Genomic DNA, 21,965 nt, shown 5'->3' with positions numbered 1-21,965 from the left:
ACCTCTCACACACAACCCCAGCCTGTAACATCGGCAAGTTTACACAATTCACTTATCCTTCTTCCTCCTAGCCCTCCCTGCGCACAACTGTGCAAGACATGCTTACAAATTCAATGCTTTTGTGTACACTGATGGCACGCAAAACCTCATGTGGAAGAAAACTATGGAAGGAATTCAGTATTGTGCCGTGTCAATCATTCCATCACAGAATGCATGTCAGCTTCCTAGAGATGTAATGGTTCTCCCTCTTCTCTCTCTCTCCATGAATTTAACATTGGAACTATTGTACAGTACGTTCTGCTTCGAGGCTGATCATTGGGCTTGCTTCCCCCAGGATCCTTCTCCAACTTGGTGCGCTCTGGAAGTTGTTAGGCTAGAACTCCCATTATTCCATTGGTCATGCTGGCTGTGGGTAAGGGGAGTTGGAATCTCATAATGTCTGGAGAGTACTATGTTGCAAAAGGCTAACTCAGAAGTTCTGGCAATCCCATTGTCTGAGAATTTCAGGAAGGAGAGAGGAAATGGCTTCTGCTGGACCCTCCGTAAATTGCAAAAGCACCCAAGGACCCAGACCCCAACCCTTACCCAGAAAGCTGGCCTCTTCTTCACTCTCTCCCTCAGCCTTTGCAGAGAGATGGATGTTCTCTGTGTCCAAGGGATCCTGCTCAGACTTTGGGGACTTAATAACCACATCTTCCACAGGCAACAATTCCTGGAACAGAGATAGGGATGCAGATTAGGACATCATGAAAAGCTAGAGAAGCTGACTGGCAGAGACCCTTGGTGTCAGAAGTCAAGGCTATTGGCTCTATATCACAGTACACAAGACATAATTAACTTGAGGATTTATTGCGAAACAAGCAATTAGCCTCAGAGAGCTGACGTCAAGCATCCATCAAGTACACTCAAGTTGACCCTTCTGAAGAATCCTTCCGGCGTCTGCACAATATACTGAACCTATGATCCTTGTGTCTCTTGGTTTGTTTTCTGTACACCCTTCACATTCATCTACTCTTTGGCCTCATTGGGTCAGTTGCTTCCTCTTCCGGGGAAGGAAAGCTCCCTCCCTTGCTCTACAAGCCTGCCTGTGCCTCTTGAGAGCTTTGGCTTGTTGCAGCCTGCTTCCAGCTATCGTGTTATCTAAATTCCTTTTAGTGTCAAGGGGAGTGGGAGTCTGCAGCTGTCGGGTCTCAGCTGCCTGAGAGAAACATGTGCCTCTCTGTTGCTGACTGTTGTACTTCTGTCAGGCTGTACTTATAAGCTTTGGGCTGGTGTGTTCCATGACCCTGGGTGAGTTAATAATGTTAAATAGCTTTTGGACAAAAGTGTAGGCCACTATCCTATACACGCTAACATGGCCTCCACAGGACTGCCCTGTTAAAGAGTATTCAGAAGGCTTCACATGTGTTGGCTCATTCTGAACTACTGTGTCTTGACTCAATGAGGAGGGATTTGAAGGAGCCTTTCACCTGAGTGTACAGCCTCTTTGCAGTGGGGACAGTCAAACCACAAACCCACTGATCAACCAGAGTTTCCTGTTCTGACCAAACACAGTTTGAAGTTAGCTAAATACTCTGGCTTGTTCCAGATCTGGCAGCTGTAGTTTCCTGGTTTGGGCAAAATGGAAAGTTGCTTAGTTATGGCTCATAAGAGACTGCCCGGCTAGATCAGAGTTCACCATCAGGGCCGGCCCAATCATGAGGTAAACTGGGACAATTAGGTCAGGTGGCAGATGCAGGGGGAGATGGATCTAGCACATTGCCAGTTCGCCAGTTTGTTAGCCTTGCTCCCAGTGCAGGACAACAGATTATAAATTTGTGCAACTACCCAGGCAGGGCCCTTCTCTTTGGCCCTCTCTCACTAACGGGTGGGTGGGAGTCCTTCCTGGAGTGACGCATTCCGCTTCTGATGCCCAGGAGATATTTGTTTTAAACTTGGGTCAACTTAGGTTTCAGCGTAACTTTGCAAAAGAATCCTTAAAAACTGTGCCAATTTGTAAAGCACATTTCCAGGCTGCGATTCAGTCATCTGAACCTGGCCATTATCTTAATAAATCTTGCAACAATAGTGTTATTCTATTTACACTGCATATGGCAGTGCTGAGGCTGCAAGACGTGAGATGATTTTTACCTCAGTGGGGAGAAAAGAGCATTTTGGAAATGGAGGCAATTTAGAGGAGTAAAATGGGGGTTGGTGGAAGGACCCCTCTTCTGACGTAGCTTCTGCTCTGATGAAATTCAGAGTCCCATGTGGTTGATTCGTTAAAGTAACAACATCAGGAGATATGATCGCAAACCTCCCATGTATAATAAAGTTTGGTCTAGAAACCTTTTCAAAGGGGATTAGAGAGAAAGTGCAGAGAGGAGGAATATTCACCACCATAGCTAAACAGAACCTCCATGTCTAGAGGCAGTGGACCTGTGACCTCCAGGTGCTGGAAACCCAGGTGAGAGGAGGGCACTTACCTTTCCTAGAAGCCCCTCAGTGTCCTCTGGCTCCTGCTTAATTTGACGTAAATCTACCAGAGGCAGAAGATCCCTGAAGGTCTGAACTTGGCCTCCAGGAGATCTTTTTGCTTTGGATTCCAGGCTCTCCCTTCCAATGGGTCTCCTCGGTCCCTGCTCTTCCATTTTTACACTACCCTGCTGGAAAAGAAATAAACACAGAGTAAAATACCATAAAAAAATTCCTTCAGTAGCACCTTAACGACCAACTAAGTTTTTATTTTGGTATGAGCTTTCGTGTGCATGCACACTTCTTCAGAATTTTTTTATTTTTTTATTTTTTTATTTTACTTCGATCCAGACCAACACGGCTACCTACCTGTAACCAGTAAAATACCAGTGTAGAATAAAAGTCAAGAATAAAAACAAAAACACATTTTTTAACCATCAGCCAGATTTGGAAATATATTACTGTATTACTCTTTCTTTTTTTGAGGTTCAGGCTGTGAATGACAATGTTGCCCAAACGACCCCACCCATGGACGAGAGGAAGTTATCCAAAGACTCGAGGAAACCCCAAGCTTTACGGAAGTACAAATATTTGTGGGTGGGAGAACCAAGGCAGTGATAGAGAAATCCAAAAACAACTCAGTAAGAGCACTGAGTGTGTTCAGTGGCCAGGGAATGCTGATCCTGGCTGCAACGTTAAGCATCTTGGAAAGGCAACAACAGATCTTTGTGTATGATGAAGGCTGTGACAGACCCACCTAACATTTAAAGTACATGGCTTCACCCAGGAAATCCTGTGAGCTGCAGTTTGTTAAGGGTGCTGAGAACTGTAGCAATCAACTACAGTTCCCATGTTTCTCTGGGGGAAAACACCATGCTTTAAATGTATGGTGTCTGTACAGCCTAAGAAACAAACAAACAAAAGGAATATTGACCAAAAATATTTAAAGCAAGGTGCATGCATGTGGATACATTGGTCACACAGCTCACTGGAATGTGGCCTGCAAAATGAAGGCAGCTTTAAGCCCATAAATGTTTTGTTCTCCTTGCTCTATCAGAAAGAACAGGCATCCCCAAACTTCGGCCCTCCAGATGTTTTAGACTACAATTCCCATCATCCAGGGTGGATTTGATTTAAATCAATCTGATTTAAATCATGATTTAAATCAATCTGATTTAAATCATGATTTAAATCATGATTTAAATCACTAGTCAGTAAGGCTTGATTTAAATCATAGTTTTCTACATAAAGACTAATTCTTGCTGGTACAACTTTAATATGCTAGTAGATGAAGATTTTTAGAATAACAACTTTTCATATTAGTTTTTTTATCCCCAGTTTAATAGGTTAATCATTCATACTGTATTTGGACAACTTTTCTGTTGTACTTAGGAAGGAGAAAAATAATCATTACATTAATAATAACAAATTAAATAGATTTATTCAACTTAAACAATAACATTACAGCATATGTTATTTGTTTAAACAAACATCCATGTTTGTTAACTAATTTGGCTAAACAAAAACAATATATATATATTTTAAGAAACTTAGACTGTCAGCCCAGCCTACACATGAAAAACTTAAATACTGTCCACTCCAAACAATCAGAAAAATGTTGTTTCTATTCTGTTCACTGAACTTCTGGAAACTTAGCACTGAAGGGGTTGATTCTGTATTCATAGGTTTGTAGAATAGGATTAAGGCAGGCACCCCCAAACTGCGGCCCTCCAGATGTTTTGGCCTACAACTCTCATGATCCCTAGCTAACAGGATCGATGGTCAGGGATGATGGGAATTGTAGTCCAAAACATCTGGAGGGCCGAAATTTGGGGATGTCTGGATTAATGCCTATTTCTCAACTCTGTTCATGTTATAACATTTTTGCTGTGAGAGGCGTGTGATCTCTGCTGAGTCAAATTCAGTTTTGAGAACTGCAAAAGTAAACCAAGCATCTGTGATAATATCTTGTAGGCAGAGAAACTGCCCAATAATCTTACAAAAACCTCTGGAAGAGCATGACATTGTGAACGGATTAATGGAATTTATTTACCCCAAAAATTAAACATATACAACCTTATTCTACATAATTAAAAAAACTAATCTTTACTTCATGATGGAATAACCTTTGGATGGTAATATATTTTCCTCAAAAAGCATTTTATTTAAAAAAAATCTGATTTAAATAAAAAAAAATCTGATTTAAATCAAAAAAATCCGATTTAAATCAAAAAAATCCGATTTTTTTGATTTATTTAAAAAAATCATTGATTTTTATCCACCCTGCCATCATCCCTGACCACTGGTCCTGTTAGCTAGGGATCATGGGAGTTGTAGGCCAAAACATCTGGAGGGCCGCAGTTTGGGGGTGCCTGACAAAGAACAATCAAATCTGATACTATCAGGAGGAGAGAACTCCTGCATCTACAGAGTTAATGTTCTCAACATCCTATGGACACAAACTGTATTGAGATTTCTCTCTAATTACTTTGAGATTTTTTTCTTAATAATATGAAGCAGTATAGAAAAGAAATGAGTAATATCTGAACATTAATAACTCATTTCAATTTTGCCTTCCTTAGGCAATACTGTCATCAACATTTTTATCACCATTAATTTATTTCCATATGCCTCTTCCAAAGAATCCTCCTTACCTCTGCATTTTCAAAACTGGCTTCAACACGGGCTTAAGCCTCTCTCACTTATTTACACGCAGACCCAAGAGGTCACTAGCTTTGATAGCTTGAGAAAAGATCACATGCGTTCTAGATCTATTAGCTGTTTTATTAGCCGTGATGGATCAACAGAACCTCCATGTGTAGGCATAGTGTACCTTGATTTGGGGCAGGCAAAAGAAGCCATTTCCTTGCTAAATGAATCTGATGGACACCATTGCCACAAGATGCGGTGATGGTGGCGGCGGCTATGAGAGCTTTAAAAGGCGGTCAGACCACGAAGGAGGGCGATAGGTTTATCTATGGCACTGGCAGGGGGGGGGCAGGAAAAGTGGCCTGCAAAGGGTGCCACGGGGCTGCAGAGTGGGAAGGGCGCCTTTCCACTCTGCCTCGCCTTCGCTCTCCGCCGGTGGGAGAGCGTGAGCTTGTGCCTCTGCTGCCGCCCCCTGAATCCACTCATCGCCCTTGCAGCCACCGCAAGGAGGCAGAAGCAGGCGAGAGAGAAGGACAATCGTAGCGGAGGGAGGGCCGTGGAAGAGGACGGGGCTCCCTGATGAGTGAGAGCAGTGAGATTGGCGGCAAACTCACGTGATCGTCCCGGGCGGGAAGAGCTCCAGGTACGCCGCTGATCAGTGGGCGACTACATGCAGCCTCCATCGCGAAGCAGCAGCTGTCTTGGACCCCTCATTGTGCCCCTTGAGCTCAACATCGTCTATATAGGACTAAAGGGAGCAGTTCCCCTGGGTCTCAGGCAGGGTCCGTGCCAGCCTGACCCAGAGATGCCAGGGTTTTGCCCCTCTGCCCTCCTGAAGATGCCCTTTTCCCTGAGCTCCACCCCTTTCCCTTCCTGCCCGGTTGGAGGGCGCCCTGCAGCCTCTCTGCCAGGACTCGGGGGCTGATTCTGCCAGGCACGTGCTCTCCTCCTCCTCCTCTTGCTTCGTCCTCCTGCCACCCCCCACCCCACCCTTTACCTCCTGCACCTCTGACTCCTCGCTTCGTCCCTGCACCGGAATCCGGCTCCTCTCTGGGGAAACTCGCCAGGCCCATTGCCCGCTGCTCCTCCGCTCTCGGCGCGGGGGCGGGGACAGGAAAGTGCAGTCGCTCTCCAGTCCCCCTGGCTGGACCAGTTTCCTGTCTGTCTGAGCATCGGAGCTCGCTGGCTGTAGGTTGGACCATGGGAGGCTGCAAAGCTGGATGCGCCCCCTTGCAAGGGGAATGCATTGTGCAGGTGGCGAGACCGCCCTGCTGCCTCCACTGCCCTCGTATTCGCAGCACGTTGCTTCTGATAGTGGAGCTTCTGCTCTTCACTGTCAGGGCAAAGAGATCGACCCTATTTGATGTTGTCCATTGCTAGTTCTGGATCAGCAGAGAACAAGTCGTTGCACCCTTCTCTAGGGGTGTTCACACGCCACTATCACTGTCCCACAAATCACACAAATCACTTAGCTGTCATAGCTCAGTAGGTGGAGCGTGAGATGCTTAATCTCAGGGTTGTGGGTTCGAGCCCCATGTGAGAAAAAAAAGTGGAAATAAAGTGTGATGTTACCTTGAAAGTGTGTACACAGTATTCCAATGGTTTTTTTTTTCTGTAAAGAAAAACACACAAAAACCTCCCCTTTCTGTAGGGGAGGTCTTCTGTAATAAGTGGGATTTGTTTAGAAAGCTGTTTCTCAAAATATATCACATCGTTGGAATATATCTTACATCTTATAAGCTATCCAGTACGTTTTACTAATAAGTCTCCTTGTGATCTGGTGTGCAGTCACTCGTTTCTAAATCCTCATCATGAAAAATTCCTGAAATATTTCAGGAAGCTGGAATGAAGGCACCCGAATCAAATCTGGCCCCCTTTCAAAAATGGTTGGACACCCCTGTCCTATGGAGAAGTGGAACGTTCTGGGATCAAATCAGATCAGAAGTTTATACCCAATCGCCATCACAATACAATAGGACAGGAGCATAAATCACACAGCTACAAAAAGAAGAAGACATTTTATGCAGCAGACCAGGACAAATCTATAGTGTCCAAAATTTATTTTCACGATTGTTTCCATGGGAAGGATACAGTGCAGCAGCATCATGGATACATGGGAAGGCTTCTGGTCTCTGTATGAATGGGAATTTTAATATTTTAAAATATGCATTATATAGGATGTCCCAAAACTCTCTTATTCTCTTACATTACCACCATATATGCATGTATGGGCCTTTACCCATTTTACATCTCCAGCACACTTCTGATCTATTTTTATACATTTTGGCCAATTTGGTCGGGGTAAGATGCCATCTGTATAGCATCTTCATGGTATTTTCTCTGAGACTACAGCATGCTGTAAACTTTATGTCTCCTTCCATAGTTTCTCACACTCATTCATGTGGATATTATATCCAAGATCTTGGGCCCAACACACAATTACCCCTTTCAGTGTATGTAGTTTCATTTCTCTTAATGCTTAATTGTTTATTGAGTAGGGGCTCTTAGTGTCACGAAGGAATGCCTTTCAACGCAGCTTCATAAAACTGAATGTGCTCTCACACTGTCCCTTTTTGTGTGTGGATTTTGATCCAGACACAGAATCCACGCCCCCTCTGTGTCGCCCTTAGGTGTGTCCAGCCTTCACCTGGTTTATGACTCCACCTTGCATGAGAAAGAAGGATGGAGCTCCAGGAAACAGAAAATGGTCCTTCAGCCAGCCAGGACATCTCACCATCACAGACAGATCCAGTCTCCTGCTGGGGAGTCAAGAGTCTCCCTGGGATGATCGAGAGAGGAGGGGAAGGGGCCAGGGACAGAAGGAATGGCAGGGCTCCAGATGCTCTCTTGGACCCCTCCCTTGACACCAAGGGGAGCTCCTCTTCTGGGGCTAAAAGCATTGGCATGGAGGTTTGATTATTATCAGGAGTGCAAACAAGGGGAAAAGGAAAGGTAAAACACATGCTTGCCACGCCCCCCAGGACACACTAAGAACTGAATGAAAATAGCCCTGTCTGAGTGAGAGAGCATAAAATGGAGTTTAGCTGTAATGCTCACCTGCCTCCCTGGATGAGTCTCTTGTTGGGGTCAGGGAGGTGGGGTGGTCAAACTACATGACGTTCCCAGGTTACCTTTTCTTCTAGACAGCTATTCCAGCTCATCATTCCTCCCCATTTCTTTATGGAAAGGCAAAGGTATGCACTTTTTATAGACTCAACTCCAACCAACAACTGGTGTCTTCTGGGTGCACTGAGCTCCCTTCCTTCCCTTCCTTCTCTCCTCCAGATATAATACAGATTCCCTCAGCATCTTGCCCCATTTTCTAGAAGGGAAATATATCTGATTCAGTGTTTGTTTAGGACATCATTACATTGTATTGTATTAAATACCGCCTTGTTTCTCTGAAGGGTAGACTCTCTTCATCAGCAGTGACAAATATGACATTAATTGGTTAATGAACAACAGCTTCGATGCTGTCAACATGAACTTTGTCTGAGGTTTCAGACATACCCATTTCATTTAAGAATGATGCAGAAAATACTTTTCCTTTTTGATTCTGGGCACTTGACTTCTCCCATCCTGCTACCATCAAGGCAGACATTTGGGGCAGAGATCCAGGGCCCTGTGAATTTAAGCCAGGATCTGTCCACGTCTTGGGTCCCTATTCTGCCCCGACTGGGCTAGCAGGATGACTGGAACACCTTCAGCTAAATTCCAAAACCATGGAACCACAATTAGCCATTGTGAGCACCAACTCCCACTTCAATAAATGATGGATGCAGCATTAGAGGGTTTATCCTCATTTTATTTATTTCTTCAAGCTACAGCATATTTACATATATTTACAGGCTGTGTGAGTGTTACAATTCCTCACTCAGCCACTCGGTCATCTTGTCTTTCAGCACAGAGAAAAAAACCACACTCTGACTGCAGACAGAGAACTCAGAGACAGACTCCCTTTCAAGAAAGAGTCACCGTCCCCTTTCTCAATTATCATCAGATCACCCAATTCTCACAGTGGGAGGGGTGAAAATGCTAACAGGCCCTCCTCAGCAGCAGCAACAAGTGGAGGCCCCACAAACCTTTGCCACATTTTGAAGGTATTTTTAGAATAAAAAACAAACAAAAGGCTTTCCCTTAGCCTCTCATAGCCCTGAAGTTAGCTCTTGAAAAAGAGGGTCACCAAATAGCATGGTCCCCAAGAATGAAAACAAACACTTCCAAACTCTTTTTTGCACATCCAGAGACAGGGGTTAGCAACCTTTTAAAGTAGAGGGCTGGATCACTGTCCCTCAAAGCTTGCCGCGGGACGGAGGGCGTGTGCGCATGTGCACTCTCATTACTACAGGATCCAAAGATTCCATCAAAAAACAATAATAAAGTTCTGAAGGTCTCAGTTCTGTGCCGCAGAATATCTGTTCCGTTCTGAAACACCCTCCCAAGGTTCTGGGGTGTGTGAAGCCTTGTAACTCCACTACCAAACGCATCTCCCCCTTCAAGACAGAGAAGTGGAGAACACGCGTCCTTCTGCAGCGAGCGGTTCCTTCTGTAGAAGGACGTGTGTTCTCTGCTCTCCCGTCTTGGATGGGGAGATACGTTCGGTAGCAGAGTTAAAAACAGGGAAACAAGGCTTCATACACCCCAGAACCCAGAGACAGGGGTTAGCAACCTTTTAAATAACTGAGCTTTCTCTTCTCTCCCTCTCCACCTCCTGAACTCACAACGAATATGTCTCCCACTCCTCAATCCCTTTCACTAATCTCCCTTAGGCCTAATTATTTCTCTCATTCCTTTAAAACACTTCTGTGAACTAAGAAACACAAGAAACACCCTCACTGCTCACCGTACACAGGTCAAAAGCCAATGCAGAAAATATTTGATAAAAACAGCTCAAAACATGTACACAAGAGCACAGAAAATAGGTGAGTTTTAAAAGGAATCCCAAATGAACATTTAACACAGAGACCTTTTCATTCAGCTGGAAAATGCTATTAATAAAAAAGTCTTCAATGGATTATGCAAAGTTCAAGTAATGAGCGCCTGGAATGCTCATCTACAAGACAAGGGCAGCCCATCATTTTTGTTGTTGTAAATGTAGTGTTGTAAAGTTCATTAATGGGTCGTAAATTCTTAGACCCACGCAGCCAATCTTCAATGGCTGCCCAGCATGCTCCCCAGTTCGCTCTGCAAAGCTTCTTCTTGTTCGGATCCAGCACAGTTACAGCGCAGCTGGAACGATGGCAGTCTGTGTCTTCAATAAAACAGACTCAACTCCGTTGCTTCTAGTCTAACTCAACTTTATTACAGAAGCATAAAAGAAATAGCAAAACCAACATAAGTTAACTGCATGTTTGCAGCTCTTATCTCTAGCACTCTCTCATACACACACCTCTCCAGCAGAAACTCATACTCAGAACTGAACTACAAAGGAAATGCACGTATGACTTGTGGGCAGACACCCAGAGAATCAGAACGCCTCCAGAGTGTTTAAACTCTATGATCACCAGAATCCAAACAATTTTGGCATTGAAGGGCGGACCTCAAAACTCAACAGATTCAACACAAATCTTGAGTATTCCAGATTCACACTCTCTCCCTGATTATATAGCAACAAGTTGCCACTTATTTTGTGTATTTAGTAGATGTGACCTTCATTACTTTAATACATATTTATGTGTATACAAATTTATGTACAAACACTAAAATATCTCATACATACCATGCATTTACAACTGATTTCCCCCTTTATGAGTTTCCTGATGTAAGGAGTGAACCCTGAGTGGAACACTCCATACATTTATATGGTTTCCCCCGTGTGAATTTGCTAATGAATATTAGGGTCTCCACCCCCTCTGAAGCCCTTTCCACATTCAATACATTTGTAGTTTTCATCGTGTGTGTTAGCAGATGTTTTCTAAGGTGTCCACTTCGACTGAAGCTCTTTCCACATTCAATACATTCTAATGGTTTCTCCCCCGTAAGAGTTCTTTGATGTATTCTAAGTGTTCCACTTTCACTGAAGCTCTTTCCACATTCAATACATTTAAATGGTTTCTCCCCTGTGTGAGTTCGTAGATGTATTCTAAGTTTCCCACTTGAACTGAAGCTCTTTCCACATTCAATACATTTAAATGGTTCCTCGCCCATGTGAGTTCGTTGATGTATTCGAAGGTCTCCACTTCGACTGAAGCTCTTTCCACATTCAATACATTTAAATGGTTTCTCCCGTGTGAGTTCGGTGATGTCTTCTAAGTGATCCACTTTCACTGAAGCTCTTTCCACATTCAATACATTTAAATGGTTTCTCCCCGGTGTGAGTTCGTTGATGTATTCGAAGGTCTCCACTTCGACTGAAGTTCTTTCCACATTCAATACATTTAAATGGTTTCTCCCCCGTGTGAGTTCGTTGATGTATTCGAAGGTCTCCACTTCGACTGAAGCTCTTTCCACATTCGATACATTTAAATGGTTTCTCCCCCGTGTGAGTTCGTTGGTGGGTTCGAAGGTCTCCACTTCCACTGAAGTTCTTTCCACATTCAATACATTTAAATGGTTTCTCCCCTGTGTGAGTTCGTTGATGTATTCTAAGTTTTCCACTTTCACTGAAGCTCTTTCCACACTCCACACATTTAAATGGTTTCTCCCCGGTGTGAGTTTGTTTATGAATTCTAAGTGTTCTACTTTCACTAAAGCTCTTTCCACACTGCATACATTCAAATGGTTTCTCCCCCATGTGAATTCGTTGATGTTTTCTAAGTGCTCCATTTTTACTGAAGCTCTTACCGCACTCCATACATTTAAATGGTTTCTCCCCCATGTGAGTTCGTTGGTGTGTTCTAAGGTCTCCACTTCGACTAAAGATCTTTCCACATTCTATACATTTAAATGGTTTCTCCCCTGTGTGCGTTCGTTGGTGTGTTCTAAGGTTTCCACTTCGACTGAAGCTCCTTCCACATTCAATACATTTAAATGGTTTCTCCCCTGTGTGAGTTCGTTGATGTATTCTAAGTTTTCCACTTTCACTGAAGCTCTTTCCACATTCAATACATTTAAATGGTTTCTCCCCTGTGTGAGTTCGTTGATGTATTTGAAGGTGTCCACTTTCACTGAAGCTATTTCCACATTCAATACATTTAAATGGTTTCTCCCCTGTGTGAGTTCGTTGATGTATTCTGAGGTTTGCATTTTGACTGAAGCTTTTTCCACATTCCATACATTTAAAAGGTTTCTCCCCCGTGTGAGTTCGTTGGTGTGTTCTAAGGTCTCCACTTTTACTGAAGCTTTTTCCACATTCCATACATTCAAATGGTTTCTCCCCCGTGTGAGTTCGTTGATGTATTTTAAGTGATCCACTTCTACTGAAGCTCTTTCCACATTCAATACATTTAAATGGTTTCTCCCCTGTGTGAGCTCGTTGGTGTGTTCTAAGGTTTCCACTTCCACTGAAGCTTTTTCCACATTCCATACATTTAAAAGGTTTCTCCCCCGTGTGAGTTCGTTGGTGTATTCTAAGGTCTCCACTTCTACTGAAGCTCTTTCCACATTCCATACATTCAAATGGTTTCTCCCCCGTGTGAGTTCGTTGATGTATTTTAAGTGATCCACTTCCACTGAAGCTCTTTCCACATTCAATACATTTAAATGCTTTCTCCCCTGTGTGAGTTCGTTGATGTATTTGAAGGTGTCCACTTTGACTGAAACTCTTTCCGCATTCAATACATTTAAATGGTTTCTCCCCTGTGTGAATTCGTTGATGTATTCTAAGGTTGGAATTTTGACAGAAGCTCTTTCCACATTCAATACATTGAAATGGTTTCTCCCCTGTGTGAATTTGTTGGTGTGTCCGCAGTCTTCCACTGAGACTAAAGCACATCCCAGATTCCCTGCATTTTAACTGTTTCTTTGTTCTTCCCAATGAATTCACATGTGGCTTCATAAAATTCTGATTGTCATCTTCCTCACCTGTTTGGGGAGGGGGGGCGAGAATCCTGTTAGACTTTCAAGAAAGACAAGAAAGAAACTGAACACACCTCAATCCCAATGTGCACCTTCTCTTATTTTAACACCCTCTCCTTTCTCCACTGTCCTCGCTATGTTCCAAATTTTTAGGAATGCAGAGGAGATAATGGCAAGAGCAACACATGATCACTCCATTCACACGAAATAAAGCAGTAGCATTTTATAATACTGATCTAGGTTGGAATGGGCTCCTTAAACACATCTCTGTATTTTTCATTTTCAAGTGAGGAAATGATCTCAGGCTCGAGTAACAGTATCTTCTATGATTAATTAGCAAAATTTAAGTATTGTTATGCCACATGCAACTGTGAGAATATTGCAGTATATTAGATCCTAAGAAGAGCTTGCTGGATCGGCAAAGGCCCACCTATTCCAGCATCCTGTTCTCTCAGGGGCCAAGCAGATGCCTGTGGGAAACCAGCAAGCAGGATTGGAGCACAAGAGCCCTCTGCCTTCCTGTGCTTTCCAGGAACTAGTACAGTGGTACCTTGGTTCTCAAACTTATTTCATTCCGGAAGTACGTTCCCAAACCAAAGCGTTTCAAAACAAAAGTGTGCCTTTGCATAGAAAATAATGCAAAATGGATTAATCAATTCCAGATTGAGTACTTTAACATGAATTTTACAATCTTATGAGACCATTGATCCATAAGATGAAATCAATAAACAATGTACTGTACTATAAAATGAGTAAGACATTATTGTACTTGATCAAAATTAAAATTACATTTTTTCTTACCTGCACTGATCATAGGCATTGTTTGGATGGGGGGCTTTAATCCATCTCCGCAGTCACACAATCAATCAATCAATCAATCAGTAACACAGTCAGACAAAAACAAATGAACCGAAAAAGCCTCCAAAACAAAAATGTAAAATAAATAGCAAAAACAAAAGTTGTACTGTGAAATAAATAAGCTCCAGACGACTTAAACAGACAACACTTTCATGCTTGGAAATAATTTCCTTCTTTATATATAGGGAATTCTCGGGAGGGTGGGAGAGGGAGGGAGGGAAGGGTATAAAAAGGGGGGAAATGTAATTGGCTATATTGATTGGTAATGTGTTTTGTTAAATTTGTTCAATAAAAACATTATTTAAAAAAAGGAAATAATTTGCTTCTTGATCTCTGTTGTTGTTCTGCTAATGGTTCTTTTGGCTTTGCAGCATTTATCCATTTCCGCAGTCAATCAATCAATCAGTAGCTGAACTGGGTTCCACACAGTCACAAAAACAAAACTTGGGAGTCTCTTTGTTGGCTTTGTGTACTTATTTTGAAATATGTACCAAGTGTGTACCACAGTATCTCCAAGTAAGCTTAGAGATGGATAAAATTACAGGGGTGCTATAAAATATCATATCTCTCACACACAACCCCAGCCTGTAACACCAGCAAGTTTACACAATTCACTTATCCTTTTCTTCCTAGCCCTCCCTGCGCACAACTGTGCAAGACATGCTTACAAATTCAATGCTTTTGTGTACACTGATGGCACGCAAAACCTCAGTATTGTGCCGTGTCAATCATTCCATCACAGAATGCATGTCAGCTTCCTAGAGATGTAATGGTTCTCCCTCTTCTCTCTCTCTCCATGAATTTAACATTGGAACTATTGTACAGTACGTTCTGCTTCGAAGCTGATCATTGGGCTTGCTTCCCCCAGGATCCTTCTCCAACTTGGTGCGCTCTGGAAGTTGTCAGACTTCAACTCCCATCATTCAATTGGTCATGCTGGCTGTGGGTGAGGGGAGTTGGAATCTCATAATGTCTGAAGGGTACTATGTTGCAAAAGGCTAACTCAGAAGTTCTGGCAATCCCATTGTCTGAGAATTTCTGGAAGGAGAGAGGAAATGGCTTCTGCTGGGCCCTCCGCAAATTGCAAAAGCACCCAAGGACCCAGACCCCAACCCTTACCCAGAAAGCTGGCCTCTTCTTCACTCTCTCCCTCAGCCTTTGCAGAGAGATGGATGTTCTCTGTGTCCAAGGGATCCTGCTCAGACTTTGGGGACTTAATAACCACATCTTCCACAGGCAACAATTCCTGGAACAGAGATCGGGATGCAGATTAGGACATCATGAAAAGCTAGAGAAGCTGACTGGCAGAGACCCTTGGTGTCAGAAGTCAAGGCTATTGGCTCGATATCACAGTACACAAGACATAATTAACTTGAGGATTTATTGCGAAACAAGCAATTAGCCTCGGAGAGCTGACGTCAAGCATCCATCAAGTACACTCAAGTTGACCCTTCTGAAGAACCCTTCCGGCGTCTGCACAATATACTGAACCTATGATCCTTGCATCTCTTGGTTTGTTTTCTGTCTAAACCCTTCCTATTCATCTACCCTTTGGCCTCACTGGGTGAGTTGCTTCCTCTTCCGGTGAAGGAAAGCTCCCTCCCTTGCTCTACGGGCCTGCCTGTGCCTCTTGAGAGCTTTGGCTTTGTTGCAGCCTGCTTCCAGCTATCGTGTTATCTAAATTCCTTTCAGTGTCAAGAGGAGTGGGACTCTGCTGCCTGAGAGAAACATGAGCCTCTCTGTTGCTGACTGCTGTACTTCTGTCAGGCTGTACTTATAAGCTTTGGGCTGGTGTGTTCCTTGACCCTGGGTGAGTTAATAATGTTAAATAGGTTTTGGACAAAAGTGTAGGCCACTATCCTATACACGCTAACATGGCCTCCACAGGACTGCCCTGTTAAAGAGAATTCAGAAGGCTTCACATGTGTTGGCCCATTCTGAACTACTGTGTCTTGACTCAATGAGGAGGGATTTGAAGGAGCCTTTCACCTGAGTGTACAGCCTCTTTGCAGTGGGGACAGTCAAACCACAAACCCACTGATCAAGCAGAGTTTCCTGTTCTGACCAAACACAGTTTGAAGTTAGCTAAATACTCTGGCTTGTTCCAAATCTGGCAGCTGTAGTTTCCTGGTTTGGGCAAAATGGAAAGTTGCTTAGTTATGGCTCATAAGAGACTGCCTGGTTAGATCACAGTTCACCATCAGGGCCGGCCCAATCATGAGGTAAACTGGGACAATTAGGTCAGGTGGCAGATGCAGGGGGAGATGGGACTAGCACATTGCCAGTTCCCCGGTTTGTTAGCCTTGCTCCCAGTGCAGGACCACAGATGGTAAATTTGTGCAACTACCCAGGCAGAGTCCTTCTCTTTGGCCCTCTCTCACTAACGGGTGGGTGGGAGTCCTTCCTGGAGTGACCCATTCTGCTTCTGATGCCCAGGAGATTTTTGTTTTAAACTTGGGTCAACTTAGGTTTTAGTGTAACTTTGCCGAAGAATCCTTAAAAACTGTGCCAATTTGTAAAGCACCTTTTCAGGCTGCGATTCAGTCATCTGAACCTGGCCATTATCTTAATAAATCTTGCAACAACCTTGCAAGTGTTATTCTATTTACACTGCACATGGCAGTGCTGAGGCTGCAAGACGTGCCAAGATTTTTACCTCAGTGGGGAGAAAAGAGCATTTTGGAAATGGAGGCAATTTAGAGGAGTAAAACGGGGGTTGGTGGAAGGACCCCTCTTCCTTCCCTTCTGAAGAACCCTTCCGGCGTCTGCACAATATACAGAACCTATGATCCTTGCATCTCTTGGTTTGTTTTCTGTCTAAACCCTTCCTATTCATCTACCCTTTGGCCTCACTGGGTGAGTTGCTTCCTCTTCCGGTGAAGGAAAGCTCCCTCCCTTGCTCTACGGGCCTGCCTGTGCCTCTTGAGAGCTTTGGCTTTGTTGCAGCCTGCTTCCAGCTATCGTGTTATCTAAATTCCTTTCAGTGTCAAGAGGAGTGGGACTCTGCTGCCTGAGAGAAACATGAGCCTCTCTGTTGCTGACTGCTGTACTTCTGTCAGGCTGTACTTATAAGCTTTGGGCTGGTGTGTTCCTTGACCCTGGGTGAGTTAATAATGTTAAATAGGTTTTGGACAAAAGTGTAGGCCACTATCCTATACACGCTAACATGGCCTCCACAGGACTGCCCTGTTAAAGAGAATTCAGAAGGCTTCACATGTGTTGGCCCATTCTGAACTACTGTGTCTTGACTCAATGAGGAGGGATTTGAAGGAGCCTTTCACCTGAGTGTACAGCCTCTTTGCAGTGGGGACAGTCAAACCACAAACCCACTGATCAAGCAGAGTTTCCTGTTCTGACCAAACACAGTTTGAAGTTAGCTAAATACTCTGGCTTGTTCCAAATCTGGCAGCTGTAGTTTCCTGGTTTGGGCAAAATGGAAAGTTGCTTAGTTATGGCTCATAAGAGACTGCCTGGTTAGATCACAGTTCACCATCAGGGCCGGCCCAATCATGAGGTAAACTGGGACAATTAGGTCAGGTGGCAGATGCAGGGGGAGATGGGACTAGCACATTGCCAGTTCCCCGGTTTGTTAGCCTTGCTCCCAGTGCAGGACCACAGATGGTAAATTTGTGCAACTACCCAGGCAGAGTCCTTCTCTTTGGCCCTCTCTCACTAACGGGTGGGTGGGAGTCCTTCCTGGAGTGACCCATTCTGCTTCTGATGCCCAGGAGATTTTTGTTTTAAACTTGGGTCAACTTAGGTTTTAGTGTAACTTTGCCGAAGAATCCTTAAAAACTGTGCCAATTTGTAAAGCACCTTTTCAGGCTGCGATTCAGTCATCTGAACCTGGCCATTATCTTAATAAATCTTGCAACAACCTTGCAAGTGTTATTCTATTTACACTGCACATGGCAGTGCTGAGGCTGCAAGACGTGCCAAGATTTTTACCTCAGTGGGGAGAAAAGAGCATTTTGGAAATGGAGGCAATTTAGAGGAGTAAAACGGGGGTTGGTGGAAGGACCCCTCTTCCAACACAGCTACTGCTCTGATGAAATTCAGAGTCCCCTGTGGTTGCTTCGTTAAAGTAACAACATCAGGAGATACGATCGCAAACCTCCCATGTATAATAAAGTTTGGTCTAGAAACCTTTTCAAAGGGGATTAGAGAGAAAGTGCAGAGAGGAGGAATATTCACCACCATAGCTAAACAGAACCTCCATATCTAGAGGCAGTGGACCTGTGACCTCCAGGTGCTGGAAACCCAGGTGAGAGGAGGGCACTTACCTTTCCTAGAAGCCCCTCAGTGTCCGGGAGCAGGGTCTGGTCTGTCCCTCCTGCTTTCCCGCTGGGCCACTGGCTGTCATCTGCAGCTCCCATGAAGGAGGCCAGGAGGACACCATCCCTGGAGTGGGGATGACTGGGAGCCTGTGGGGTTTCCCAGCTTGAACGACGAGGGTGCAGCATCTTCAGGAAATCCTGCCACTGGGCATCCCGGTGCTGCTGCTGCAGCTCCTCCTCCTCTGGCTCCTGCTTAATTTGACATAAATCTACCTGAGGCAGAAGATCCCTGAAGGTCTGAACTTGGCCTGCAGGAGATCTTTTTGCTTTGGATTCCAGGCTCTCCCTTCCAATGGGTCTCCTCGGTCCCTGCTCTTCCATTTTTACACTACCCTGCTGGAAAGGAAATAAACACAGTGTAAAATACCAGTGTAGAATAAAAGTCAAGAATAAAAAAAGCACATTTTTTAACCATTAGCCAGATTTTGAAATATATTATTACTCTTTCTATTTCTGAGGTTCAGGCTGTTAATGACAATGTCGCCCAAATGACCCCACCCATGGACGAGAGGAAGATATCCAAAGATTCAAGGAAACCCCAAGGTTTACGGAAGTACAAATATTTTTAGGTGGGAGAACCAAGGCAGTGATAGAGAAATCCAAAAACAATTCAGTGAGAGCACTGAGCGTGTTCAGTGGCCAGGGAATGCTGATCCTGGCTGCAACTTTAAGCATCTTGGAAAGGCAACAACAGATCTTTGTGCATGATTAAGGCTGTGATAGACCCACCTAACATTTAAAGTACTGTACATGGCTTCACCCAAGAAATCCTGCCAGTTGCAGTTTGTTAAGGGTGCTGAGAACTGTAGCAATAAACTACAGTTCCCATGATTCTCTGGGGGAAGCACCATGTTTTAAATGTATGGTATTTGTACAGCCTAAGAAACAAACAAACAAAATGAATATTGACTTACAATATTTAAAGCATGGTGCATGCATGTGGATACATTGGCCACACAGCTCACTGGAATGTGGCCTGCAGACTGCAATGAAGGCAGCTTTAAGCCCATAAATGTTTTGTTCCTCTTGCTCTATCAGAAAGAACAATCAAAGCTGGGATTATCGGGAGGAGAGAACTCCTGCATCTACAAAGTTAATGTTCTCAACATCCTATGGACACAAACTGCATTGAGATTTTTCTCTAATTACTTTGAGATTTTTTTCTTAAAAATATGAAGCAGTATAGAAATGAAATGAGTAATAAACTGAACATTAATAACTAATTTCAATCTTACCATCATCTTTTACAATACTGTCATCAACATTTTTATCACCATTAGTGTAATTTATTTCCATATGCCACTTCCAAAGAATCCTCCTTTCCTCTGCATTTTCAAAACTGTCACCCACTTCAACCCTCAGCCTTCATCTGAAAACTGAACTGTGTTACTGAGGAAGGTGGAAGATAAAACCTTTAAAGAAAAAGGCGTAAGCCTGTCTGACATATTTACACACAGACCCAAGAGGTCACTAGCTTTGATAGCTTGAGAAAAGATCACATGCGCTCTCCGGGGAATAGATCCATTAGTTGTTTTATTAGCCGTGACGGATCAACAGAACCTCCATGTGTAGGCACAGTGTACTTTGATTTGACACGAAGGAGGGCGATAGGGGGGCAGGAATAGTGACCTGCAAAGGGTGCCACGGGGCTGCAGAGTGAGAGGGGCACCTCCCTGCTGCACTGCTCTTCCTTTCCCCGCTGCCTCGCCTTCCCTCTCCGCCCCTCTGCCCTCCTGAATATGCCCTTTCCCCTGAACTGCACCCCTTCCCCTTCCTGCCCGGTCGGAGGGCGCCCTGAAACTCGGGGGCTGATGCTGCCAGGCAGGTGCTGTCCTCCTCCTCCTGCTTCGTCCTCCTGCCACCCCCCACCCCCTCCTGCACCTCTGACTCCTCGCTTCGTCCCTGCACCGGAATCCGGCTCCTCTCTGGGGAAACTCGCCAGGCCACTTCCCGCTGCTCCTCCGCTCTCGGCGCGGAGACAGGAAAGTGCAGCCGCTCTAGAGTCCCCCTGGCTGGCTCTGTTTCCTGTCTCTCAGCATCGGAGCTCGCTGGCTATGGGTTGGGCCATGGGAGGCTGCAGTGCTGGATGCGCCCCCGTGCAAGGGGAATGCACCATGCAGGTGGCGAGACCGCCCTGCTGCTTCCACTGCCCCCGTATTTGCAGCACGCTGCTTCTGATAGTGGAGCTTCTGCTCTTCACTGTCAGGGCAAAGAGATCGACCCTATTAGATGTTGTCCATTGCTAGCTGCAGGGAACAAGTCTTTGCACCCTTCTCTAGGGGTGTTCACACGCCACTATCACTGTCCCACAAATCACACAAATCACTTAGCTGTCATAGCTCAGTAGGTGGAGCCTGAGATGCTTAATCTCAGGGTTGTGGGTTCGAGTCCCATGTGAGAGAAAAAAGTGGAAATAAAGTGTGATGTTACCTTGAAATTGTGTACACAGGTGTTGTGTATTGAGTCAAAGGATTTTATATCTGTATTATTATTGTCTGTATTGCATTAGGATAAAGTAACTGCCTTTTGGTTCCAGAGGGTACAGCTACTATTGGTTCATTTAAGCTGTTGTATTTGGATCCTCTGTCTTATTGGTTCCCTCCAAAAGGCAGCACTGTGATTGCCTGATATTGTTCCCTCCAAAATGTATCCCTTCCTAGCCAGTCCCCTGTCCCTATAAATGTAGCCTTCCTGCCCTCACAGTCAGTCTTGTTCACTTTAATAAAGAGCTGTTACTAGAGAACTGTCTCCAGCATGTTATGTCAAGAGAGCTGAAATCACAAACCCCACGTCACAACAACTGGCGACGAAGGTGGGATCCGGAATGCTGAGGAGCGGTTAAACACAGCCCTGCCTCAGAGTCCGGATTGCAGCGTAGAACAAGACTCACTGGCCAGCTGAGAAGACGACCCTGCCCGCTAGGACAATGGAGAGTCCAAGGGTATTGGAGCCCTTCCAGCCATCAGAGCCCCACACGTGGGAAGACTACGTCGAACGCTTCGAGTTCTTTGCAGTGGCTCAAGGGATCACCGATGCCAGCAAAAGAAGGGCCACATTCCTGAGCTACTGTGGGCCCGAGACCTTCAAGCTGGCCAAGGCATTACTTGCTCCAGCGAAGCTGAGTGAGACATCTCTCAAAAATATTCTTGCCTGCCTAACAAGCCACTTGGCGCCTACTGAGACCAAGATGGCCCGGCGGATGGAGTTCCATAAGAGGCAGCAGCGTGCTGGGGAGTCTGTATCCGCATTTCTGGCTGAACTCCGGAAGCTCGCTCAGCACTGCGGCTTCCAAAATCTGGAAGAGACTCTCCTGGATCGGTTTATTGGTGGTCTGAGCAGCAAGAAAGCCAGAAGACGCATCGTGGCTAAAGAAGAGGTTACCCTTGTTTCAGCCTTGAAGGAGGCCACCGCCACAGAGAATTATGAAAGAGAGGAGCTTGATGCCAGTCGCAAGGCCACTAAGCCACAGATAGAAGTTGCGCATGCCATGGACGAGCTAGAGGCTACTCCGAGCCAGAGCCCAGTCCGTGGGGTCGAGTTGGTGCGTCAGGCCTGCACAGTGCACAAAGATCGCCGAGGCAGTTGCCCAGGTTGTGGCGGAAACCATGAGCGGAAGAGTTGTCGTTTCAGGGATGCTATGTGCCGGACGTGCGGAAAGACGGGTCACATCGCCAGGGTCTGTAGATCGGCGGTGTCGGGAGCGACAGGAGC

The 21,965-nt window shown here is 44.8% G+C and overlaps 1 protein-coding gene and 1 pseudogene across 11 annotated transcripts in view; both read right to left on the bottom strand.

The window, feature by feature from the left end:
• LOC132592153 (zinc finger protein ZFP2-like) overlaps positions 1–6,679 on the bottom strand; it is a 28,673-nt gene extending 21,994 nt beyond the window's left edge. For 7 of the 11 annotated variants that reach the window (XM_060274639.1, XM_060274646.1, XM_060274638.1 and 4 more), the window contains exons 1-3: positions 5,718–6,085; positions 2,466–2,645; positions 586–712 (exon numbers count right to left, since the gene is read on the bottom strand). In XM_060274639.1, the coding sequence (XP_060130622.1) occupies positions 586–712; positions 2,466–2,645; positions 5,718–5,786 (376 nt within the window). In that variant the 5' untranslated portion in view covers positions 5,787–6,085. The other 4 variants (XM_060274640.1, XM_060274641.1, XM_060274645.1 and 1 more) reach the window with 4 other exon arrangements.
• Positions 6,680–6,791: 112 nt separating this feature from the next.
• LOC118093496 (zinc finger protein 845-like) overlaps positions 6,792–21,965 on the bottom strand; it is a 31,148-nt pseudogene continuing 15,974 nt past the window's right edge.

Source organism: Zootoca vivipara, chromosome 5, assembly GCF_963506605.1.
Source record: "Zootoca vivipara chromosome 5, rZooViv1.1, whole genome shotgun sequence".
Classification (NCBI taxonomy): domain Eukaryota; kingdom Metazoa; phylum Chordata; class Lepidosauria; order Squamata; family Lacertidae; genus Zootoca; species Zootoca vivipara.
Note: the sequence above shows the minus strand (reverse complement) of the source record. Positions and strands in the feature narration are given on the sequence as shown.